Source organism: Lonchura striata, chromosome 3 (assembly GCF_050655825.1).
Source record: "Lonchura striata isolate lonStrDom1 chromosome 3, ASM5065582v1, whole genome shotgun sequence".
Lineage (NCBI taxonomy): Eukaryota > Metazoa > Chordata > Aves > Passeriformes > Estrildidae > Lonchura > Lonchura striata.
In genome coordinates, this window is record NC_140705.1 from 16,177,955 (window position 1) to 16,205,490 (window position 27,536).

The following is a 27,536-nucleotide window of genomic DNA, read 5'->3' on the forward strand; positions in this document are numbered from 1 at the left end:
TGTGGATAGGGAAATTTGCAAATTTCTTTTTGCAAATTTAAAAATAAAAAGTCATCCTGGCTTACCTGATGTAAAAAATGTGGATCATCTGGATTTCAGTTGTATTCTGCCTACTTGAGGACCAAACCAGAAATACTTGATTATGGTACTACTTGCATCCAATTTGTACTTCACCAACGGAACTGTATAAATGAACAGAACAAAACTGTCTTTATGACTTTGCAAAATGCTTTCCAACCTGTCTATATAAGCTGACTTGCTGAAGTCTCTATGGTAAAAAATATTTTCTCTCTCTCTTTTTTTTTTTTCCTTAAGTACTATATAGCTATTGCTATGACATTCTGTGAGACTTCAGTAGATACTTTTGAGAACAAAAATATTATTTTACTTGTAAAGTCTGAGTGCATCAGCAAAGTCTTACCTGACAACACTGCACAAGCTTGCTGTATTGTGTGTGTCAGAGTTAAAGTTTTAATGGGTTGGTGAGTTATCACAACAAATGTGGACCCTGTGGGGAATTGTTTACTGTGTGTAAGATGATGAGGAGATCATGGGTGTGGGCAGGAGAAAAGGGCAGTGTGGCAACCTCAAGAATTTTATGGGTTTATGTTAAACAAACAACTGCAGTAATATAGGAGGTTATCAGGAGCCTCAGGATATTCAAGAGCAAAGCTCTGGTAGAGAGTAGAGGAATCAGATGCACAAACATTCTTCCCTGCTGACAGGTAGGACTGCTCTGGTATATTCCTCTGCTAGTCCAAATGAATCTGGAAGAGCTGAGCAGAAAAGGGAACTTTTGGTAAATGAGGAAGGCTGCTTCTGCCTTCACAGGCTGTGTCCTGTTACACGCTCATCTCTTTTCCAGGCACAGCTGACAGGAGTCCACTGACACTGCTCTATGCAGCTGTTAGGCTCTAGTTAGAGTGCAAACCTAACCTAAGCTCATGACTACAAAAAGGCAGTAATGTTTGACACAGTGTTTAGTAACCTGTGAGAAATTAATTCAACTTCACTATGATTCCCTGCAGTTACTTTGCCTGCTTAGAAAATCACTCCCAATTTCCTCAGTTGGCACTGATTTATTTATTTATTTATTTATTTATTTATTTATTTATTTATTTATTTTTTGCTGTGCCTTTGCCCTATGGAAGCAAAGTGCTCTGATTGTGAAGAAAAGCCAGCAAGTGTGGGTCAAGGAGGGGGGACTTCAGGTCAGGATTGGAGACACCTTGTTGCAATGTCATGGAAGAGACTTAATTTCTGTTGCTGAGATCTGTATCTCTTACTTGTCTTAAAAAGGGAAAAAAAAAAAAAAGAAAAAAGATCACTTCCTTCTATGGGCTGATGAATAAGAAGCTTTTCAGACACCTAAAATAAGTAATGTGAAAAATTAATAGTTTGGAGTCCAAAGCAAAGTTTGTATGACCTCAGAAAGGGAGGGAGAGAGAGTCTTCAAGGGAATGACAAGAATCTAAAAATATTGATTTCAATTTGCCATGGGAGGGAGCAGGAGAAACAAGCCATTGGAACAAGTTCCTGAAGCTTCCCACTAGCTGGAATGTTGAACAGCAGAGTGAAAACAAACATTTCTGTAAGGTTTGCCTTCTCAGAAAAGATTAAGTCCAGTTCCTCTTGTCTTACACTCTGTCACTGGCAGCCTCTGGACTGTTTGAAACACCAAAGAAGGCAGAACTTTCAGTGCTGGTGGTTTGTGGAAAAAAAGAAAAAAACTATGGAGGACGTTTTACTTTGGGCAGGGATTTAAAGCTGCAGCAAGATCCAGCTTGTGCACTTGTGAAGGGCCGTGCTCAGCCTCTGGGACTGGAGGAGGACAAGGGTACAGTCAAGCTCCTTGTTCATCAGAGCTCTTCTAGGAGTGCCTCCATCAGTGCCTGAATCTGCCTTTCCCCAGATTCAGAGTCCTCAGCTCAAATTTCCTGAGGCCACATGATTTGATTCTGCATTTTGTGTGATTTCAGACCAATCATTGTCTCAGGAATGCTGCTACTGGATCAGTAGGCCCCAAAACCCTGCCCCAAATGGCCCACCTTTCCCTTGACAGGGAAGAGCACAGTGTGCACATGTGTCTCCAACTGGCCAGAGAAGAAGGAAGCTTTGATTTTTGACATGACATTTTCCTCTTTAGTACGGGTCCAAGCAAAATCACTGTCTCTGCTGCTTTGTATCTTTGAGAAGAATGCAATAACTGAAGTAAAATGATAAATTGAAATTTGGAAGTGGAAATGGCTTAAAATCAAAGTATCTGAAGGTGGCTGGGCTATTAACATGAGATGAACTTTCTTGTGACCTATATGCATGCAAAGATTGACACCAGTACAGGATCAAAAGACCTTATGAAAGGCTACAGTACATGAGAGGAAATTGAAAATGTGTAGGTTGTCGATCTCAAGAGTGGCTTTTATTAGTTATTGTACATAATAAGTATTGTGTCAGAAATGAAAGGGATTAACTCTCACCCAAGGTACTGCACCTGAGCAAATATTGTCTTGCCTGGGTGAAATTTGTGCCAACACAAAGAAGACTTGGTATGAGGCTATGCACTGCTTAAGTCTCACTTAAGTCTTCAAAATGAGGATTATGCTGGATTTTAGTGGTACAAAAATACAAGGACAAATTTCATCCCTTATATTGCTACAGTGTATATCCCTGGGGCTTCTGGAGTAATGTAGAGTCTCACCAGGAGACATCAAAGCTGTTGGAAAGTGCTTTATCTGCAGACTGACCACTTTCCAGATTTGGGAAGTCTTCATGTCACTGAACTGAAGCTCTGAAAGGCTATTAGAGAGAAACTCAATAGATAAGTGAGTTTTAATGGCTGAATGTTTTATTCTCTGCTTTGTTTTCCAGTGGCTCAAATACTTTTGTCTATGTGAGCAAGCAGAAGAATATTTTGTGAGGTCAGTAGGTTTTTCTGTGAAACACTGTAAATTTTGTAACAGCAGTTGACAGTTTGTTGTTGGAAGTATGAATAGAAAACTCAAAGTTTCAGAATAAAAGTAACAAATATTTTCAGGCCAGAAGAATAAAATTCTATATCTGGAGAGCTAAGGAAATATTTTTCATGCTGAATCTTTCTGTCTAGAATGCTTCCAGCAGATGTTACTCACCTTTTAAGCACACTCTTGCACCTGGGCCCAGTTTGCACACCTCTTGCTAAATATTTTCTAGTTTGTGGAAGAATGGTGAAATGGTTTCACAAGAATGCAGACCATTGACTTGACATCCGTTCCCATATTTAATTGCCTGTCTTTAGTGATAAGGCATGCCTATGTAAGCTGGACTGTAACCACCAGAGGCAAAAGGAGTAGGATATAATCTTGTACATACACTATTTTCAGCAAAACATTTCCTAGTTTTTTTTTTTATTATTATTATTTTTTTTTTTTTGTGATTCCAATATTTATTATGTCTGTCCTTTATCCTGCCATAACATAGGCTGAGAGGCAAAGAAATGGGGAACCTCATGGTGTCTTTCTGTAAAACTGTCTCTCCTGTGTATTAACCTGTTTCCAGGGAGGTCTTGTAGTGATGCCTCTTTTTTTTCCATATATGTTCCAAGACATGGAGATCACTAATGGGGTGTGAGAGACTTTGGGACACTGTCATATGAAACTGTTCCTTCTGAGAGGATGTTTCTGCACTGACAATGGAATATTTTTGAGGAGCTTGCATCACCCCCACTACTCTCATTACAGCTTACACGTAATGAGAATGCTTCTCTTCCCTATCAAACTGATCCCTGAGCCCTTCCTGCATGAGCCCTTACTAGAATTGCTGGTTAGTCTGAAGACACAATTTTACACAGTATTGGTGTTTCCCCACCAATTTTTTTTCCTTAAATTCTTTGTAGCCCAAATATATTCTGATCTGATATTATTAGATTCATTTATTCTGTTTCTCTATTAATTTGATAATACACATATAATTGTAAGCACTGTATTTTTTATCTTGCATTGGTATAGTGGTTGTGTTCTGAGCTGAAGGTGATTAGTGATCTGAGGAATGCAGGCCAATGTAGGTAAAATGATCACACATGAATAGAACTGCTCTGCATGCCAGGAACTGTATAATGCTTCTTTGGCATTTGAGGAGGCCATAGGGTGGTGATGAGCTCCTCTGTCCTTCATCTAATACTTGCCCAGTGTAAGAACACTGGAAAGCAGATCATTGTCCTCACAGAATCCTTGTGAAGTTGGCAATACTACTGTCACTATTCTGCAGATGAGGAAATTTTTGGCAGAAGAGAATCAAATGATATAACCAACACCCCTCTAACATACACCAGTGATCTATAGAGGCACGAATTCACTGTTGTATTTTTACCTTCTTCCCAAGTTTGGCAGAAGTCTTTGTATTCTTCTGGATTTCTGTTTTAGTCAGAATTGTTCTGTTATCTGCTCCAAATTAATTTCTGTGGCTTTCCATGATTTACCAAATCAAAATATTGGATTGCATTTGTGTCATGTTTACAATGCATATGGAGGAGAGGAGAAATCTCAGAGGAATTCGATCATGGATGTTCAAGCTTGCATTTGCATTGTTCTGTCACTGTGAGTAAGCACAGAGCAAGCAAGAACTTTTCTGTGCTAGGTGAATTTCTAGGGAGATTCAATAGTCAACAACAAAAAAATGGAAAGCAGGATGATTCTACCTTGGTATGTTTTTGATATATCAAGACAAAAGTAAAGAAATATAAATTTCTTTATTATTGGGGGAAAAATGCATTTAGATTTTTGGTTTGACCCACTTGATCCCACATTGAAGAAAAAGAGGAGAGACAGAAATCAAAAGTATTTCTGTCTTAATAATTTCTAGATAAACATCACCAGTGAGCTTACTAGTATGGCATTTTCAGTGGAAATACAGTATTTCAGCTGGACAAAATGCAAGAATGTTTTATCTTGTGGAATTTTGCACTCAGGAATGGAACAATCCTTCATACTGCCATGACTGCCTCAGCTCCTAATATGGATTTAGCAAGTAGCTCAAGAATACCCATCAAAACCTAAAAGATGCAGTTGCTATGGTGGTTTTTCAAAACCTTAAAGGGGTGTACCAAAAATATTAGAAAAAAATTAATTGCTGTAAAAAATGTTGGGTTCAAAACAGGAGGGATCCTGCATTTTCACAGACTTGCTAGCCTTTGTGTTGATTTCTCCCATAGCAGGTTCTGCCTTGAATACACTACTCAATTTGATTCTGTTGTGTTTTATGTGCACTGAGCCCAAGTAGAAGCCTTCTGTCATAATGTCAGTGCCATTTTGCTCTTAGAGATTGTAGCTTTCAGCTTGATACTTTCTTGTAATGACACTACCCTTATTCACCCTTGTTTTGATGCTCTTTTGATGTAAAGTGTGTTTTCTGAATGAATGGGTTTGCTCCTTGTTTATAATTCAAATTGCTGAAGCCTATTTTCACTGGATTTTCAATTATGCAGCATTTAATTCCAGAGTTCATTTTCTTTCAGAAGAATCCTCAGAAGGCTTTTAAATACCAGGGTACCACTTTTTGTTCAGGAAGTCTCTGAGTCACAAAGGATTGCAGGAGACTGTGCTGAGGAGGTAACACTGTGGGCTTACTCTGATATCACACTATTTCCTAAGTTTGTGTAATTGGTTAGTGATTGCAGGCATGATAGATATGTGGTCTCACCTGGTGCAGCTCCTTTATATCCCTATGCACACAAAATGTGTCTATGTCTTCATTCCTTGTGTCTTTTTTGGATCTCACTTTCTGCATTTCTTATATAACCAGAAATCACTTAAAAAAGGTAAACATTTAGGGTGATATCCTAGCAGAAGTCCCAGACTGTGGCTGTGTTGGTACACTGGGCAGGACCAGGAGCAGTGGCATTGATGATGCGTGGAATTTGGGTGTTAGCACACTCCGGGGCAGGATTCTGCCCATGCCAGCCAGTGCTCTCTGCAGCTGGGCCAGAGATGGGTCAGGGCAGCAGCATGAGCCAGGGGCTCTTCCAAGCAGGCAGATATGGATGAGAACTCCTCTTTGGGGAATGAGCAGAAGGACAGAGTTTAGCCATATGGACATGGGCTGTGCCATAAAACTTGTGCGCAGGGGCAGGGAATTGGCCCTGAACTGCTGTATTTTCTATTCCAAGGCAGGCCTGTTGATTTTGTGCCACAGCGCCAGGCCCTAAGACAGAATGCATTTACAGCTCACTGTATACAGGACGTAATTTTAATGCTTGGCTCCTGCTGCAAAAAATGTCACAGTAAACTTCAAGAGGATTGTTTATGTCCCCAGAACCTTAAGCTGGAATAATGACTCTAATTTATTTATGCACATTTTGACAGCTTGTTATGTTTTATTCCGTAAAGCTAAATGTGGTCTCAACACCTTGTAGTTATTGCTACCAAGTAATGATGCCAGGGAGAGATAGGGATTTTTGTCTCTGAGCAGGGAAGATCTTAGCTTTAGAAGTTTTAAATTCTGTAAGGATTTAAAACTGCTGTCCTTGTGTCTGTCTGTGTGCTTGAGAATGTACAGTGAAACTGAGGGGTGATGTGTCTGCATAACTGAGTGGGAACAGATCGACTCTACATCAACACTGAATGCTTGAATAACCCAGAAACCAGTGACCTTCATGTGGGAGCTGTCACATTCAGCAAGAGATGGGGACTTCTCTGAGTAGAGACCTGTAAATGCTTGCTTGGTCTGCAATGTGACTCAGTTTGTTTTAGATCTTCTGAATGATACAGACTGGGTACCCCCTTAAGAGAAATTCAAATTCTTTCTCTATGGATGTCTGAAAGACAGACCCCCTTCTAGTCTGAAAGGGTTGTATAATTTCTGGGTGTGTTCTATGTATCCATAATATTTTCAGTGTCTAATATAATGCTTTAAGTTTGATAATATATTGACAGCCATTCAGGGTGTTCATAGGAGCACTGAATAGTTTTGTAAAAAAATAGAATATGATATTAGTCTGTAGAAGGCTACTTTGATGAGGAGTTTAAATGAAAACAAAAAACCCCAGTAAAACCAGAACACTGGTCGCTGGATTCTGTATGATTTTGAGTTTCTTTTTCTGTTGTATACAGCAATATCTATACTATCAAAGAAAACTCTGAGGAGCATCCACAAGCACCACATTGTCTACAATTAAGTGTTGGAAGAGTCTCTGGCAGGCTTTAGACCTGGACCAACTAGATTTCTCAAATAATTTATAGATACCATTCAGGGATGAACTCCAACCCAGAACCCATGCTGAACAGGTACCATCTTGTCTTGGAGGTAAAGAGGATATGAATAGGAAATGTTGCAGAGAGTAGTTGTAATCCCAAAGAACTGTCCCTGGCTTGTTCAATTCTCTAGTGCAGGTACAGCTAATGCCAGCTTACTTCTATAGCATATACTTTGGGAAGCTGGGTTGAAATGGGGAAGGGGAGGAAGAGCATGTTTTACCTAATCCAAGATATGTGGGGATGACAGAAATCACATTAACATGGACTCTTAATTCCTTCCTGAATATATTCTGTTGGCTCTTAACAGTAGTAGCACACAAAAAATAGCATTCATGGTGGATCCCTGGAGTCTCAGTGGGGACGGCTGAGAGACAAAGCTGTATATATGTAATGATGGACTGAAAAGGAAAAGGTATCACTCTAAGGGGGAGCTCAAAGTGCAAGTGTTGGCTCATGTTCACTAACCTGGGTGACAGGGCAGACTGGTCATTGCCTTTGGGCTTTAGTCTGTGTTTTAATGCATTATTTTTTTATACTTTTTCTTAATGGACTAGTCCAACTACAGTTTCCAGGGCCAAGTTCATTTATGCTTCAGAAACAATAGGGGGATGTTACTCTGCTGCTGATACAGAGGCACTGATGAGAATGATCCTATTACCATTCAGTTACTAACTCCTTAATCAAAGCTTTAACTAGGTGTATAATCCAAGAGAAAGACCTGTGGCCACACTGGGATTCAGATGCAAAATCATTCACCATTAAATTCTAGTTGTAGAAATTTGGTTTTCTTACTCCTACCCTAAGGAAGTGATCAAAGTCAATCTGACAACTGACTGACTCTGCAGTCCAAGGAAGGAGATCTGCCTGAACATGGAGAGTGAGCTGAATTTCCACCTTTTTTGGGTTGGCATTTCGTATCAGGTTTGAATCTCGTATTGTATATGTCTCTCAGGGATGGTGAGTTTATCAGGATGGCACTTGCATATAGTTCTGTAATCACTGTGACAGTTCCCTGGTCTCTAAAGTAATTTCCTGAAAAAATAATATGAAAATCACCAGTCTTAGTCGGTGATTTTTAAGTAATTAAATGCAGCTGAAAATATGATATACAAGAACTTGGGCCAAATCTTGTCTATCACGTTATGTCTGAGCTGTGTAGAGTATGGCATAGTCCACTGTCCTTTTTGTGAGAAGGTAGAAATGGGTTCCATTTCCTGAAATTGTTGCCATTCCTGTTGTTAACAGAGGCAGAACTCGGAGATCATTGAAGAGATGAGCCATTGGGAGTCTGATGTAAGTTAAATTGTACCATCAGTGAAGTCTGCTGCTGTCATCCACAGGAATTTTCCATTGTGGTATTTTAGCCTTGGCTCCTAGACCTGGCCTAAAGTATCTGGGTTTTTTGTTCTGAAGTGGCTGGTCCTGATACATAGTGAAGAATGCAGAGCCTATATCTTGCTCTGGACTCTCTTTCATCTTGTAAAATACACATAGTTATTCTCTGTCCTGTCCTCTTTTTATGCAGAAGACACTGTCAACAAGGAGTAGTTGATGGAGTTCCTGACAGCAGATGTTTCTTTTAGTTAGACTGCTATAAGGGTTTTTAATATACAAGCATGATTTTTTTTCTTGTCTGTGAATTCATGTAAAAATGACTTATGGAGCTGAGGCCTGGACTGCATTAGGAAGTTGCTGTGCTTTAAATTAATTCTCTCTACAATTTTTTCTACAGACCTTTGGATGTTTGGAAAGTCCAACCATCAAATGCTTTCCTGTTTTATATACTATGGACGAGAGTTCTCATCTTCATTCCTGCTCCAGAGAAATTGACCCATAGGATGAGGAGGTGGTTAGTTTTCTGTAACATAAACAACTACATTGTGGCAAACTTGAAATCTCATCTTCTTTTCTAACTTTCCTGTTAATTTTACAGCTAGACGGGTAAAATAGGCTGCTTTCTAGATACTCTTAGTCTTCAAATTGTGTTCATGGGTATTCTGAGCTACAGCCCACAATAGCTCTTAGCATTTTGCAGTGTATGGACAAATGGAAGTAGGAGATTGTGACTTTTTATGACTTTTATAAGGAGTTGGCATAAGGTTATACCGTTTAATTTGGGCTATATTTTGCTAGCTTTTGCACATATGGAATAGCATCTTTCTCTGCAATAATCATACCTATATAATTCTGTCAGAATCTGTCCTACCAGCTGGAGTGAGCTATTTCACACAGTATCTGATATTGTTTCCTTTTTATCTGCTGATGCAGAGAGCTTTGCTGTATATCCTGATATCCCATGGCTCCCCTTTTGGAGCTCTGTTCACACATCTTGTTTCCATCTGTACTCTTGAAGAGGCCTGCTAGGTGGAACATGTATCTGTCAAACACATGTCCATTCTGGACAGCAGCCCTTTACGGGTCACGCCTTGAAACATCGCTAATTTGATTTCAAAGGGAGGTATTACAAAATGCCTTTTGTGTTGCTAGGCCTCAGGAGAAGGACCTCAGTTGGACATAGTGAAACACTGCAACTGCTTTAGCAGTTCTGTTCCTTGTTGGAACAGATATAAGAATCAGTCACGTCTTTGTCTTGGAGTGCTGCACCTCTTCAGAAGTCCCCTGATGTGAGAGGGGATGGCTGAATGTGTGTTAAAAGGTCCAGGGGACAGAATCTTAGTGATCCACAGCATCCATCAGATGCTCTTGAACAACCTCAGGAAATGAGTGGAAATCTGACTCTTGTTTGACTATCCTGATTCCTGAGAATGGCACAGTGGGTGCAGAGGGTTGACGTACACATCTGTGCACTCCCTGGCAGTGCTTTGAAGATCTGTGTTGCAGCCTGTGGCTTTTTATGATGCAGTCATGTGCATTTTTAAGACTTAGAATTAGACACCTTTGTGCTTGAAGTTAAGCATGACTGTGACTCATTCAGCTGTCACTCTTACAGACTTGGTGTGAGAACCATATGGAAGGGAAGAAGTATCCCAGACCTAAGATGCAAGTTTATGGATTGCAAGACAGGAGGCCAAACACCGAAACAGTATCTAACAAAAGTGAGTACTTGGTAAAAATTTCCACTTCTAATTGGTCAAATTTCCAACATAAATTAAACCATTTTCTTGAAGTAGTGGCTTTTCCTGTTGGTAAGCGATGAATCTTCCCCCACAGCTAATTCACTATTTTTAGTTAGTTACAGTCGCTCATTGGCTGCACAATCTCTGAGCACATTAGAGCCATAGTAGTAGTCTGTCTGGCATTTGTAAACAGGCAACACTTGGGACTTCATAATACTCTAACTCAGTGCACTAGTGTGCCAAAATAAAGGTCATTTCAATTTCATATTATGTCACACAGTTTTGAAGTGACATGTATTTAATGATTTTTCTCCAGTAAATGAATGATAGCAAGTATTAAACTAATATGCTTTGATGATATGTCCACAAAAAAGGCAAAATCTTTTCAAAAACATTAAACTAATATTTTACCAGGAAAAAACTCCACAACCCATAACAAATATTCAAACTCCTACCCAAAGCTTCTGCAATGAAGAAAATCAGACTTCTTGGCCCTTTCCAGATGAGAGTTTGCACGAGTTTTGCTGTAATTTATTTATGTGTGTCCATCACTGCAGAGTGAGGCTAATCTTTTGATAGAGGTAGAAGAGCACGAAGGTTGCAGTTTGAGCTTGTCATAGAAGCTGTATCACAAAGGTCATAACACTAAAGGAGTAGAAAAACCAGTCCTTATGTGTATGAAACCTACAATTGTGCATAGACATGTTTAAAGTCCTCATTTAGCAAAGCCTTCTTGTCTTCCAACTCTGCATAGTATTCCAGGTAGTTTCTCTCTGCCATCTTTCTAGCAGGCTATGGGCTCAAATAGGCACAAACTGGAGCACAGGAGGTGCTGTCAGAACATCAGGAAACAGTTTTCATGGTGAGTGTGGTCACTCACAGATTTTCCAGCCAGGCTGTGAAGTCTCCATCCTTGAGGTATTAAAAAACCATCTTGACATAGTACTGGGCAACTTGCTTCAGGTAGCCCTTCTTGAGCAAGTTGGTTGGGTCAGATGACTCCCAGAGATCCCTTCCCATGCCAACCATTCTATGACTGATTCTGTGGCTGCTTGATCTGGGCTGCTGACATCTTGTTATTCAAAGGCCTAAAGGCATTGAACAAAATCTGTTACCCAGTCTTGGTTTGGGAATGTTGCTCTTGGTGTTAGCAGTTGGTCATGTGCCACTTTTAAGAAACAGTTCCTTCAGCACCGAGAACTGTTTTGATTTTTGGTAGTGTAGCTTTTGAGTATGCAGGAGGAAAGGTTGTATTGAGGCTTCTTCTCCTAGGAGGAAGTGTGAAGATTCCAGGAAGTAGGATGAACATTAGTGAATGGCTGGTAGTGGGAACACTGGGGGTGTACACCTCACAGCAGTTTGTAACAAAGCTTTTATCAAATGGTGCTTGCACAAGTTGATTCTTAATATTCTGTGTTTAGTAGTCAGAGGATGAACTGTCTCTTGAGCTGGTCATACACCAAGTCATGTCTTCTGTTTGGTCACGACTACCATTGAAATAAAACTGATGATAAACTGTAAATCAAGAAGTCAGTACTGATTGCAAAATAAATTACCTGTGCCCTTGAACTCCTGTCTGACCTCACTGAGCAATAGGATTAGGAAGACTTCAGGGGAAATTTGTTATTAGGCTGCAATCCTAGGATGAGACAGCTAAATTAATCCAAATTAATTTCTTTTGGTGACACATTTTTCTGAATGGCACTTTAGGTACTCAAACTTCAAAAAGTCTGCAATGTTGCATACAGATAATAAAACTTCCCGTGTTTTTCAAGTGATCAATTGCTTTTTTGGGTCAGTGGTTATATGACATTATTTAATAGAGGACAGCTAAGTCCATATAAATAATAATTAAAAAAACAGAAAGAGATTGTGTACTTGCTGTGTTAAGTCCACTGGGCCAATGATGAAACTTAATAGTACAACCATTCCTTACCACTCTTAATTGTTCTTACCACCTGTCCTAAAATGTTTTACTATCAATAATCATGACAAATATAATATGATATTCCTATTTTTCCAGTGCATGGGCATGAGCACTTACATGAGCTACAGTGATGATAGTATTTGGCTTTAAAATTATTTTAATAAATTTTGAATTGTTTCTAGTCATATCAAATTCAATGCCAAAAGATAAACAAAACGGTTTCAGGAATACTTTTGATGCTGTGTTTAATGCATTCATAGTAATAGGAAACCAAAGTTGTTATCTTTTGAATGGAACTGAGAAATAGCTTAAGACAACAAAATACTATGTCTTTGTTACTTTTTGACTGATACGATCCTAAAAAAATTTGTAGTAGTCCTCTTTTGAGCAGAGATAGCAGGATAGCACTACACTTCTCTTCCTTTGCCATGATTTCTGCATAGGTGCACACAAAAATCATATCACTGGTTTTAATTGTCTCTGTTGTCTGTCAGGATAAGTTAAGCTTTGGATCCCGGTTTCCATTCCAGGTGCTGTCACGGTGCCCCTTGCTGGGAGCTGTGGCTGCTCAGCCCCGGCACTGGCACGGGGCAGGGCGAGGCCGGTGCCAGGGGTGTCAGAGCCAGTGCCAGTCTGGCACCCTGGGCTCGGGGAATGCCCCGGGACTGCAGCTGTGCTGCAGGACCCAACGCAGATGTGCCGTGATGCTTTAGGGCTGGCTGCACTGCCAGAGCATCGCGTCTCACGTTTCATTGGAGAATTGCATGCAGTCTTTGGGCCTTCATGACTCGTGTTTTATCCCAAGACACATATCCTTTTGAAAAGACATTTAAAAGGTTCTAATATGAATGTGGGTAGGAGTCTGTTCCTAGTAGGAGAAAAATTTTTCAGACCTTGCATGCAAATTTTTGGAAAGAGGGAGCACACTGTTACATAAACTTGGAGCATGGAAATGTATGTTCTGTAAATGATGCATTTGTTCAAATGAGTGATCACAATCAAACAATGCATCTTAATTGTTTTCTTTTCTATAGAGTAATCTTGCAGTCCTACAGAAATAATATGAACACCATGAAAGCACTCTCTAAACTGTATTGTTGAAGTTTAAGCCTTTAATGAGAATATGTACAGACAGTTACTGTCATAAAATCAAAGCTATTGCTTCCACAATAACCATAACTTTGCCAAAAATTTAGAGATGCTAAATCTATACTAATGGCTTAAAATACTAATGGTGGAAAATGCTCTTAATTACTTGCTGGTAAAAATATGAGTCACTGGCAAAAAAGAAAAAGAGTAAATTATCTCTATTTTTACTTTTGACTTTTGCTGTTACATAGAACTACTACTGAGTTGGTGCTTTATTTTAAAAATTTGTTTTTTTGGAGGGGACTCCCCAAACTTTCTAGCTTGCATTAAATCTTTGTTTCCTTCTGTGTGCATCCTCTCCTCCTTAGTGGTTCTTATAATCTTTTAAATTCCAAGATGCTATATGCTGACCCTGGCAGAAATGTGTATCTCCCAGTGGAACTTCCCATGCTGGTAGGTTTTGAGAAAAGGCAGTACACAATCCTTCTGACTTGGTCTACATGGGAGGAACTGTGGCATTGCGATACATATCTAAGAAAATAATTCAGGTGCTATTGGAGTGTTAGAGGTGTTTTTGTTGTACAGATTCAGTTTCAGTACATTATAAGAGGAAGAGACTGTCCTTAGTATTCAAGGAGGGATGACAGATTGGAAGTTATGTTTGGGATGGACCCTTGTTGCTACTGAAAATAACTGTGGAGTCTCCAGGGAGTCTATTCAACTCTGCCATATCTATGTTAAAAGGAAAACACGTCAGTTGTACTGAAGAACTTGGATAACTTTCACAAAACCACTTCAGTGTGACTTAGTTTTTTATCAGTTTTAAGGAGTGATGTACCTTTTTCAGACAGGATAAGGATATGAAAAATAAACAAACCATTCCCGTATCCAGAGTGAAGGGGAAGAAAACCCCCTGGATTAGGGGGAACATGGAAAAATATACTGTAAATATAAGTTTTAATGCATGTAATATTTGCAATGCTGGCTTTGGTAGCAAGCTTTCCCCTGTCCTGCTCTGTGGGCTGCAAAGTGGCTGTAAAAGCCTGCTCAGAGTGATGATGTTTCAGCCTTTGCATGGATACAAATATCCATTATGTGAGACAGCAAAGACTCAGACCCAGGTATGGATTATATACAAAAACTCAGGAGACTCCCTTCTAGATGCAAGGAGTTTCCCTGCTCAGGGCAAGGATCCTCAGCTCACTAAGCAGCTGCACCACTTAATTGTGCCATACTTCTCTTGACCAAAATATTTTTCCCTGTAATGGAAAGTGTGCACCTTTAATATAAACCAATGAAAATTATTTTTAGTATGCTTTATTTGCCCTTGACAGAAAAGCTGTCTATTGGAAGACGTGTCACAAAATGGGCGCTGTGCTTTAGGCTTGGTCATTCTGCCCCTAACTTTTCCCTGCATGACTGCACTGTAGCTTGAATTGATCATAGCAAGCAAACTGAAGCTGTTAGTTCATTTAATTGTCAGTTCTGTGTCTGTGCAGTAAGTTAGTAAATGATTCTTCTGGAATGACTGCTGCTACATCACACAGCTGCTCACGTGGCCAATGGATGTGTATTGATGGGGCTAATGGAGTCACTGAGCCAAGCTCACATCTAGCAATGTCTCCAGATATTGGCCATGATGGTGATTTGTGCTGCACAGAGTCCTGAAAGCCCAGGCAGTATCAGAATCCAATGTACTGGTTTGGGTGATAATAGCTGCAAGGCTGAGGAGGCTATGTGAATCTTGAAAGAAGACAGTAAACAGCAAAGCCAATGGTGCTGATGGTGATGCAGGATTCATAGGCTATCTTTATAGTAATTTAGATGCAGCATCACTTTGGATACATTAAGGTGTGAATTTAGTAGTGATTTTTAGAATATTGAGCTTAACAATAGTATTTTAATTAAAAGTAACTTTGCAATGAACTTTGCTGGCCATTCTGAACCTAGCAAATATAGGTATTATTTTTTTATGAAACAGATGAGAGGGGAGTTTGATGAATGTTAGAAAGACCAGCAGCAATCTTAGAAGTTAGTCTAAGGAAAATTTAATTTTCCCTGAGTGCAGCATTGGACCTGTTACTCATCTGAAAACATCTTGTACAAAACAGCTGTTAGGTCACTAGCTCACCTCATCCTGAAGATAGGATTTCTCCTAACTGTATTCTCTCTTGAGATATTTTAATGTTATTTTGAAAGCTAATATTTATTTAACCCTATTTTTCCTCTTTTACATCTCTAATGCTGGTGTTAATATCTCTGCCTCTTGGACGTTTTGCAGCATTTGCAGGCTCACCACTTCTGATCACTGACTACCTCGGCTATATCTGAAGTTTTGATACAGAGACGAAAATCCATGTATTTCACTAGTAACCCTTCTCTGCCTCCTTTGCACCTAAAGAAAATGATCTTTTTTTAATAGCTTCTTTTTCTTCTAAGGTTGCTCTCTCTTTGCCAATTGATTTCCTTAAAAATGTCTTTGAAACCCATCTGGGGGACCATAATGATCATCTTCATCGAAAAAAAAAAAAAAAAAAGAAAGCAGAACAACCTATAGCATCAGAAAATTATTCCTCACAGGTACAGTTGGATAAGATGGGATTCATGCAACATTTCAGAATAATGAATTTTTTTCAGAGCAGAGGTATTTGATTGCTATTTACATGGATAATCATTCCATCATTCTAAGAATTCTCCTAGAAAACAGAATTCTTTGTATAAATTGAAAACTTCGTATTTCTGGGGGGGATGTTAGCGATAATACTTACTGTTATACAAATGAGCTGGGATAATGATAAGTAATTTTTAATCACCTGGTACTGTGTGAATCAGCCAGAGAAACGCACCTGGGGGTATTACAGAGAAATTACACAGTTGTATAGTTTTTTATGCTGAGATCAACTATGAGGCCTTGACCAAGAATTAGTTCTTTCTCAGAATGAAAAAGATAAAAAAACCAGTGTGTTCCATTGGGCAGCACTGGAGCAGCACTTAGCTGATGAAAGTGTTTAAAGTTCATGGAAATGCTGGGAGTTAGTCTTGTTTCCCTGCCGCTTACTGTGCTGAAACAAGACCATTGGAGGACCAGTGCAGTGTATTCATGGGAACATAGAACTCAACTTTAAGAAGCTCTTAAGAAAGAAACTCTCTTTTTTCTTTTAAAGTAATATTATAAGTAGTATTTGCCAAGCTTAACAAATGGTCTATAAATGCTACTTTATTAATGTACCTAGGGAACAATAGGTATGTAATGGTACTTAAACAGGATGTTACATTTAGCTCACCCAAATCAGGGTTATTTTGTAAGAAGGAGGTTTGATAATATGAATAAGTATTTTAAGGATCAGATTGCACTCTGCATTGGAAATTTCTTACAGTTAATGGTTCCTCCAGCTAGCCATTCACTGCCAGGAAAGCCCTCTTTATTGATTATTATTGTATATTAATGGATCTATCAGATATTTATTTGGCAAGTTTCTTGGTTAAATTTTCTTTATTGATTTCTCCCAGGGATAAATGAGCTGCAGAAGTGGAAATAGTCAGTCCTCTTCTGCTAGATCTGGATATTTAAATGTATTTTCAAAATATCAACTCTATTACAGGAGCATTTGGAATAGACATTTGGATTTCAATAATGCAGTGATTTCAAGACTTTATTATATAAGGATTAACTCAGAAAACAGATGGATGGACTATGTCAAGAATTGCAGCATATAGGAATCATAGGAGGGCAAATTTCCAGCAAAATCCTTGATACCTGTCTTCAGAAATGTCTGTGAAGAAGTCAAAACTCTGTGTGCAAATCAAACTGCACATTTTCAGTTACTGCTGTTTTGTGTGCAAATGGAAGTTTAGGAAACATAAATTTAGTAATTTCCTTGAAATTAATTGAGCCAAAAGCTGAGAGGTGATTGGATTAATTTATCTGTATTCTAGATATAGCTTGTAGTTGCTGCTTCACATTATAAACAAAGCCATTAACTGAAACACAGCTACGTTCACTGAAATGATTTCATTCATTGGAGATATTGGGCACATTTAATGCCTTTTTGCTTTCTGAAAAGATGGCAATACATTTTTCACTTTTGCTAATATTTAAATCAAGCTTCAAACTTTACTCAAATGATTACTTTGATGGAGGAGCAGGTTTTATACATTCAACCAAACCTTTTTTTTTTTTACATAAACATTTTTTATGGCATCATTTGATAGCACCTTGTATAAAGACATTGACTTCAGGAAGCAACATTGGAATTTGAGGATTGTTTGAAACAAATGTATATGGATATATGTCATGACTATGCAGCCTCATACACACCTGGATCAAATGGACTTACAATAATAATGGACCAAATTTGCAATAAAATGCTCTAATATTTAAGTGGACATGACTGCATGTGAAGCTACTTCAGAATGAAGTTCATGATCCTGAACCTCTTTTCTGAATATCTGTAGAAAGATGCTTCATAAAACCAATCATAGCAGAGGACTTCTTCCAGTGTAGGGAATTACACACACAAGGCTACACAGCAAGATGTAATTTAACCTTATGCATGTGTACCAGGATTTGCATGATTAATTTTTACTGCAGTTAAATCTGATGGTAAAACTAACCAGTGGATCAAACAATAACTGCAATGAGGGGGGAAGTTCATGCAGTGTTTTTGCTACCTTGTCCTGTAATAAGATAAAATATCAGATGGACAACATCTGCAGTTATTGTCACTTCTCATCGGTCTGTCATATTTTGGTTATAAACATAAGAAATTTAAATTTGAGGTAACAAATTTTGGCATTAAGAACTAGGTGTTTACATCTCAGTAATTGCTCCAGAATAAAAAATAATTTGGAACTGCTAGAGAATTAAAGCAGTTGTTCAGAATGTGTGAATTTACTAACTCCTGTTTTTAAAGTACTTGTCCGAATCACTTTTTCTTTTACACAATCAGTTGTTACATAACAGCAAACAGGTTCTAAAAATGAGGCTAGTGGTTACATAGCAAGAATTGCTGCAATTGATTATCTTTATGCCCACACTATGAACATCAGTATCCTAGTTTTCATACAAGTATTTTATACAATTTTTCAGACAATGGGCACAATAATTCAAGGCTTGCTGCCTTCATTTGAAAGTTAATTTGGATGAAAGTAAGGTTTGCATTTAAAGCATAAAAGCTCTTCCTGCATAAGTGCATGTGTGGACAGTTCTAATTCAGGAGTCAAAATGTCTTCTGGCTTCACTTAATCTACTTTTAATAGTAGTGTTTAGCTTAATCCTTCATTGAACTGGAACAGGTCTACATACCAGTTCAGCTCTAAATTATGTTGGAAAGGGAGTAGCTTTTCTGAATAATTTTAGAAATATTTTTGCAATTATTTAGGTCTAAGTTTGATCTCAGCATGCATTGACATGTACTGCAGCCTTTCAAATCTCAAGTCTAAATTTTTCAACTCATCAAATAACAGGCTGCAATTTAAATGCTCAGAAGACTGGTCTCCAAAACAGAATTGAAGATGTATTGAGTATTTGTGACAGAATGTTAACTTAGATTTGTGGCTTTTACCAATCTCAAGCTACAATTGGTTCTCTGTTGGTTATGGGTATTGTAATAGCAGTATTTAACTGAAAATGAGGCTGTGATAATAGTCATTAATTGAGCAAATTGAACCATTGATTGTTTTGATACAGAGGAAATAAAGGCATGTGCACAAATCCCATCAATCTCACTTACATGGTGCTATGATTTAGGAATAATTTCTTGTGTCAAGACTTAAGGCTGTCAGCTCTAAGGAGCAAGTCTTGTTATCTCCAAGTGTCTGAACTGTGCTTAACCAACTAGAACTGTTTTATGGTTAAGAGCTTTAAACATAATGACAAAATATTATATAGGCATCTTTTTGGCATTTCAGTAGATTCTGAAAGTTGAAAATAAAATCTTTGCACTTAGACTTTTTGGGAATTCAAGTAATTATTTTTTCATTCTTTATTTGTTTTTAAATGATCATTTAAGCTCCTTATGCAGTATTTAGAAAGGCTGATGTGCATACCTGCTTTACTCTGAAGGTCAAATACTCTGCATATTGAACATTTCAAGCTGCTGTCCTGCTTAAGTTCCAAATCATTAGCTTAGCAAATGGGAGCCTAAATATAAGCAAAGTCAATAGGGAGAAAAAAAATCCACTGCATAGTATGTCTAATGATAGAAAAAGCTACAGAATGCAAACATAAATTTTTAATTCAACATTCTTTAATTTAAAAAAACAACAAACCCACACCACCTCCACTCCCCTCCCCCCTGACAAGCTTGCAAAAACTAGGTCTGAATTCTCAGTGGGAATAATGAGCAACAGCAAGAGTGAATGCTGGGAGAGTAGAATGCAATTGTATTAGTCTCCATCACAATGGGAGGTAAACCCAAATCATTTATAAAACGTAAATGCTGGCAGAACACAGGGAGCTCGGAGCACCACACTGCAGGTGTGATTTATGAGGCTGGGGACTGGCTATAAATCAAACCCTTTTGTTTTAAATAGTACTGCTTCAACGCAGGAGATCATTTTACATGTAGAGGAAATGATGAAAAAAATGCAGTACATTGCATCCGAAGAATATTAGAGATTCAGCTTTACAATGTGACTATCAGGACCATGCTCAGACAATGGGTATCTGATACTCAGTTTAACGAATTCTACCACTGCTGAATGGAATGCCCTAATCTAGCAACTCAGGTTTGCTTCAAATGTATTAATCATGGGATCTATTTTGTGAGACCAGCTGTTAAAATTGTTGCACGTGGGATCAGGAATATATTGGCTATTTCTGTTAACTAGTCAGAAGTGTCCTTTCATGCCACCAAAAGCCCTGCCTGTTTCTATGTTATCTGTATTTTTCTTAATTCTAAAGGTTGATGGGCCTCATTATTTAGTGGCCTTGTCCTATGGAAATGGGTGAATAAAACAATTAATTCTTAAAGATTCAAATACAAAGTAGGCATCCTGCAAAGTTCTGCTCAATTGCAGGGAAATGCACATCTGGCAAGGAGAGAAGTGCTTTTCTCCCTCTATTGGTTATATAATTATCAAATGGAAGAGATTTTAAAGGTAATGAGCAAAGTGATTTTTTTCTGCTCTATTTTCTGGATCTGCCAGAGTTTATCTTGGCTGCATATTTTGCATTCATTTTACATGCATGCCACTAGAGCCTATGCTATATGCATAAAACCACACTTTATGTATCATGCAATGTGGGCCAGAGAAGCACTTTGAAAAGCTGAAAGACCCACATAAAGGTAGGTACAGCAATTATATAAGTTTAAGACATTTATAGTGAAACAAAAGCTGCATGCATTGCACTTGTGTGTATCCTGACCATTTGATGTGATGGCCTTATCATGGAATTGTAGAATGGCTTGAGTTGGAAGGGACCTTAAAGATCATCTAGTTCCAACTTGCCTGCAATAAGCAGGGACACCTTTAAATATACCAGGTTGCTCAGAGCCCCATCCAACCTGACTTGAAATGCTTCCAGGAATGAAGCATCCACAACTTCCCTAGGCAAACTGTTACAGTACCTCAGCCAGCCTCACAATAAAGAACCCCTTCCTCAATCTAATCTAAACCTACTTTTTTTATCTGTTTGAAGGCATTTCCTCTTGTTCTGTCACTATATGTCCATGTAAAAAGTCCCTCTCTGTCTTTCTTGTCTTTCTTCAGGTACTGTAATGTCACAATTAGGTCATCCCTAACCCTTGTCTTTTCCAGGCTGATCAAACCCATTTCTTTAAGCCTTTTCTTATAGCAGAGTTGCTCTATCCCTCTAGTCATCTTGGTGGCCCTTCTCTGGACTTGCTCCAACAGGTCCATGTCCTTCCTGTGCTGGGGACCCCAGGGTTGGATGCAGCACTGCAGGTGGGGTCTCACCAGGGCAGAGGGACAGAATCCCCTCCCTCACCTGCTGCCCACACTGCTCCTGATGCAGCCCAGGACACGTTTTGGCTTTCTGGGCTGCAAGAGCACATGGCTGGGTCAAATCCAGCCTCTGACCCACATCATCCCCAAGTCCTTCTCAGCAGGGCTGCCTTGGATCTGTTCATTCCCCAGCCTGGATCAATACTGGGAGTTGCCCTGACCCAGGTGCAGCACCTTGCACTTGGTGATGTTAAACCTCATGAAAATCACTAATGATTTAGCCATGTGAATTAAAAAGTTGCACCGATAAGCAGAGTGCCTTTATGTAAGCAAGGAGTCAAGAGAAAACCTGCATTAAAATGCTTTCTTTCTTTCCAAGAGTCCAAACTCCACACACTATGGAAACATGCACAATTTCCAGGTTCTGGTGTTGATAAAGGCTTGCTGAAGGCATTAATATCAATTGCTTGAGAGAAGAAAGTATCATTTCACTGAAATAATTGATTTTTTTTTCCTTAATTATTATTATAAAAACACATCTAGTGCCACATTTGAGTTGCACTCAGTAAACCTTGTAGTCTAAATTAGGCCAATGTATGAAAAAGATATATTGATGATGAACAGAGAAAAGAAACAAGTGACTAAAATTACTTTTACCAATTTCATTCCAGCTGATAATAGGCCAGACTTTTAAAGGTATTTGGCCTTGTGTTTTCTGAAGATTAAAGTGCTTATGTGTCTTTAAAAATACAGTCATTTTACATGTAAAATCTAATGCACCACAAAAAACACATTATGTGGCAGTTGAGCAAAAGTGGCTTTGTATTTTATGAATGTTACATTGTCCTGGACTCTAGAATCAATTTGGATACAAAGCTATGAAAGGGGCCTGCCACAGTTACGTAATCCTCGCAGGCAGCAATGACATTTGTAATCTTGGTATCTTTGGTGGTGGTGATGTTTTTTTCTTTGGTGGTTTTTTTTGTTTTGTTTTGTTTTGTTTTGCTTTTTGTGTGAGACAAACACTCTGTCTCCTTTATTTGTCTACTGTGCCCTGTGAGAGAAATAATTCTGTAGGTCAGATGTAGTGTTTTAAAACCATTTGTACAAACTTTTCTGCATTTTAGACAAGTAAGTTGCTCAAGGGACCTTGTTGCAACACTCAGGAAAATATATAATTAAAGCTGGTTTAAACATTGAGTTTCTTTACCATTATAAAGGTTATATACATGAAAATGCAAAAGAACATTTATATAGCAGAAGTGATAATGAAGGGTTTACATCTGCAGCCTCTATGAACAGGGGAGGTTGTGGCTTTTCCTATGTAGAATCATCAGGAATAGATAGTAATTACCAAGTTCAAAGCCTATTGTCTCCTCTAAAAAGCCAACTTGTGTTTTTTTGGGTTATTTCAGAATGACGTGATGTCTGATGGTTCTATTCCTTTTATAGGACTTCTTGATATGCATTGAATTCTGACCAGGGGTGGAAAGTAATTTTTGTGAACGTATTAACAGAATGATGTGTAATAGATGTAGCAAAGGTTGAAGGCTGATAATGGTGACTGATGTAGTACCACAGAGAAAGGAAAGCTGAACATTGCTCTCTGAGGAGGCCAAGGGAGGAGTGAGGTAATAAGAAGTTTCATTGCCAGCTGAAGTTGACAGAAGGCAAGATGATTTTGCTGCTCAAATTATGCTCAGAGGACGGCAGGCAGGGTATATTTTACATACATGTGGTAAGTGACAGGAGAGACTTGTCCAGCGATGTAGGAGGCTTTGTGACACATACAAAGGTCTCCTGCAAAGCTGATGAATACTTTTTCCTATTGTGGGGGCTGTTGAATGCCTCCTACAAATCTTGAGTTCAGCCATGATGTATTTTCCTTGCTGTATAATCTCATTAAGCCAATGGGTACGGCACTAGGGTAAAATCACAGGAGAGTTTTTCGTGTTCTGTAGTTGACAAAAGGGAATGTCCTGGACATTTAGAATTTATTGTAACGTGGTTATAATTTCTGGTAGGTGTTGGCTTGCATAACCTATTTCAAAATGTCTGCTGCAATGACTGCAAGCACAGAATGTTCCAGGGGATCTTACATAGATACACCTGCTGTCTGTGGGAAGGGTGTGTAGTATAAAGAGGGTGATTCATAACCTTTGCTTCTTAAACCATACCTTTCCACATAGGAAGCTCAAGTAGGTCATGCACTGAAGGGAGCCAGGAAATGTACATGCATATGTGATGTGAATCTGATAGCCTGTCTAGTAACCAGGAGTGGCCACAGATGTGCATCCCAGTTTGGCAGATGTGTTTATACATTTTCTGAGATGTTGCAGATATAAAGTGTATATCAGAGCTTGGAATCTGACCTTAAAAAGTAAATGCCTTTAAAGATTGTGTTCAAGTTCCTTGTGATACAAATTAGTTTTCCAACTTAATCAGCATTTGTGACTTGATTCAACAGAGCACTAAAGATGTACTTATGGCAATCACCATTCAGCAAAGTTTTAAATTTTAAATACATGCTGTGGGAACAGAGTTTAAAATTAAATATTGGTTTACATGTGTTGCAAAAATGGGTTTCGACTTTGAGCCTTTGAATGGGAAAATTAGTCATGAAAGTTTGGTTCATAGTGTGAGATTTCTCCTTTCTTACTCAGGAGGGAACTGGCATAAGAGGTGCTACTGGAAACCACGGCTACCGGAGAACAGTTAGCAGGAATTTTTAGCATCCCTTTTGAAATAAACGCTAAACATGTGAGTAGATTAAATTAAGCAGACAGAGGTTTTTTTTAGCATTTGTATATTAAAATATTTTTTTTTGAAGATTGACATTTTACTTTCAAAATTAAGTGAAAATTTTGTAATTTAGAAAGTGTGCTGTCATTTGCAGCCCTCCGGGTCCATATGCCTGCAAACAGACACTCCTTTTTTAAAGGCATTTCCCCAAGTTTCTGGGTTTGTAAAAATATAAAATAAATGAACAAATAAAGGACGTGTTTTGATATGCTACACTCTTTTTCTGATATTACCCTATAGGGTGTAATAAAGACATGGAATCAGACAAAGGGATCAGAAGTATCAGTGATAAAGTCTTTTATTCCTTGTTAGAAATATTGACCTGAATCAGCACTTTGGAGGGTGCCCTGTTATTGGACCCTATTGTGAGATAGAAATTCCATCTTCAGCTCTGCTGCTAGTGGAGTTCTGCAAAGTCTGCTCCAGAAAGTGTGCAGGCTGAACACAGGACATCATTTTGCTTCAATGTGCCATTGGCAGAAGCAGTATCTTGTTACTTCCCCTGACACCTGCAAACCAGAGCCATAATTAGCTCCTAGCCAGGAGCAAACTGGAGAACCTGGTCATCCTTATCTGCTCTCAAAAATGTGCACTGTGAAGAATGTCACAGAATTGGTAACTTGTTAAAGTGACTCAAATGCTCCATCTTGACATCTGCAGATGGTTCCTGAATTTTAAGCATTTGTACACTTTTCTTTAGCGATGATATGTAAGGTGTTCTCTTACAAAAGTTCATTAGTTGAACAGTGCTCTTTTATAGCACTGTAGTAATTAGTGCTCCAGATAAGAGCACTTTCTGGCCTGTTGCCTATCTTCAGATTTGCCAAAAACAACATTGTGTGGCAATGGGATGATTCTTTCTAATTCTGTCTTTAATGTACCTCTGTTAAATTATTATAATAGTCCAGTGATTTATAAGGTTTAAAGTAGACTGTCTGATGAGGACTGTGAGAAGCATGCAGAATCCCACTGCACAGCCCATCTCAAGTCTTCTAAGTTTTTTGAAGTAGGTTTTCAGAGTAGGAGTCTGAATTTTTTCATAATGATGTATATACATTTTTATATTAATAGGTTTGAAGGGTACAAGGCAAGGTAAACAAGCTATTGCTTCAAAGGGAAGTGTTTAGAAAAAGTTTGAGAATACCTGTTCTAATTATTGTGTATGACATTTTAATTTCTAATTAAACTCTGAGCTAGAGAATTTCTTCCACATATCTGTTCTGCTGGTCACCCTCGGAGTATGGGAAAGAGCATATTTTGCTATTTTTATATGATTGTTTAAAAAAGTCCTTGTAAAATTTAATTTCTCTGTCTTTAGTTCCAACCCTGGTAAAAATTTCTTTTTTAAACCTCATAAATTAGAGAAACTTCCTATTAATTCCTCAGTCATATCCCATGTTAGTAATACATAGTAATATATATTGTGTAATTGGAGATTCATCCAGTTTAGTTCTAAGTATCAGAAGAAGTAGAAGTCACTCTAATTTCCAGAGGCTGCTCCACAACTTTGTAGACTCTGTATATTCCAGTCACAGTTTCTATCTGTGCAAAATTTGGAATAAATGTATTGAAGTCAACAAAGCTGTTTTAGTTTAACATAATTTAATAATATACTGTCCTCAAACTTCATCATCCTAGCACTCATTAGACATTCTGAGTTTGTTCATACTAGAATCCTTCATAAAGAAATTGATTTCCCTCTGTTCACTCATCCAGTTTATTGCAGGAGAATTCCATGTTCATTTGCCCACTACACAGTGTTTTGTGGGGTGAGAAAGAAGCAAGCCAAAAGAAATCAGCAGAAGAAGTAGTTATCATGTTGGATGAGACTCTGCTCACATTTATTTTTGGTATAAATGCAGAACAGCTCCACTTCTCCAAGAGAAATTTATTTGCATTTGGTGGGTGAGACTAAATCCAGATTAATACTCTGAGCCCCAAAATTCACCCTTTCTACCCCTATTTGCTGCTCTGAGTTACAAAAGAGACTGCTTACGATGATGCAGCATACATTTTATGGTTTCCATTACTTCTGCAGTTCCTCCTCCTTCTTCATTGCTAGTTGTGTTCTCCGAGCTGGGCAACCAAATAATGTGTCCTCCATGGCTGTTAAAATTGCATTATAAATAGGCTGGGAAGAAATATTGTTGGAACAAAGCAATTGGCACAGTCCCTTTTCGTCTCCCCAGGGGCAAACTGTTGATGACCACAACACAATTGGTCTCTGTTATCTGGAGAGTGAGACCATGCTGTTATTTCTCTGTCTGGATCCCTTGCAGTGTTGCACAAAGCACAAGCATTTCAGTCAGGATGCCACCATCAGTGTGCTGAGCACTGTGACAAAAAATGAGAGCCCTCTTCTCGTGCATTGCTCCGTGCTGCGAACAAAATTACATTCTTGGTGCAGCCAGATTGGAAACTTCTCTACACTTGGCTCAGTTATGAATTTGCACTGAGAAGTGTGTTAGCTGGTAAATCTGTAAGCTGTGAATTGTGTTGAGGCTTGACATGACAGTAGATTAAGTGATGCAGTAGTAGTTTTGTTTCCCTTCTATGTCACTCATTGTCTTCCTGTTTAGCTGCCCCACATGAAACATTCCCAACTCCATCTTCAGAGCCTTACAGGTATTGCCTGCACTGCCAGGTCACCTTCCTGTACTAGTTCAGCAGCTTCATATCTGTCCCCTGCCTGGACCTTTATGCTTTCTCCCATGTATTTTCTGTCCCTGGTGCTATTTTTCCCCAGAAAATCCTCCTGCTCTTGTGTTTCAGTAATTCTTTGTTCATCTACCATGCCTTTTGTACCTTCCTCATCTATATCATTAGGACTTTGAGTAATTAAATAGTTTATTTTGGCTTGTCATGTGTACTATATGATTATACATGTTGGGTGGGCTAAGATCAGTACTATTCTTGTAGCATTGTGCTTTTGAAAGTGTGTACAGGATCCCTGTAGACCATAATAAAAAACTCTGAATGTATCTTAATATCAATGTTATGAGGACAGGGCCTGAGACCAGTACTTTGTGGCATGATATGCAGCTAGACTAATTACAGCAGTCCTTTTCAGCTAAACATGTAGATGTTGTAGATAAAGTGTTTATGCATTTGTGTGATTCTGGGACAAATATCTGTTTGGAAATTTGGAATAACAGTTTTGATTAAATTAGTGTTGCAGAGACTTTCCCTTTGGAATGATTTGTCAGTGGCTTAGAATGAATCAAGTAAGAATTTTATACAAATACAAAACTGTTATTTAAAATGTGTCACAGCATTGGTAGGGCACCTTTGAGCTGGTGCTAAACTCAGCTTTCAGACTTATGGTAAATTCCCAAACTCCATTTTGACTGGGTGGTTTGAAACATGGTCTCTTATTTTGGCTTCGCTGGCAGTTTTCCAATAAACAGTCTGGCAGCCTGTTATGCTTTCACAGCTGTATTAGTCCCTTTGGTCTCCCCACCAAGCTCCTGACTAGTGTCAGCTCATCTTTGCTGAGAATGTTGGTCC

At 38.6% G+C, this 27,536-nt stretch overlaps 1 protein-coding gene across 49 annotated transcripts in view; it reads left to right on the plus strand.

The window, feature by feature from the left end:
- LOC144246077 (uncharacterized) overlaps positions 1–27,536 on the plus strand; it is a 220,947-nt gene that overhangs the window by 138,279 nt on the left and 55,132 nt on the right. For 25 of the 49 annotated variants that reach the window (XM_085576328.1, XM_085576333.1, XM_085576329.1 and 22 more), the window contains one exon: positions 10,177–10,282. The exons of 3 other annotated variants lie outside the window; for them this stretch is intronic. In XM_085576328.1, coding sequence (XP_085432454.1) covers positions 10,177–10,282 — 106 coding nt within the window. Of the gene's footprint in view, positions 1–6; positions 8,520–8,958; positions 9,076–10,176; positions 10,283–23,890; positions 23,988–27,536 lie in introns of those variants that run through there. 21 more of the 49 variants (XM_085576361.1, XM_085576352.1, XM_085576348.1 and 18 more) reach the window with 13 other exon arrangements.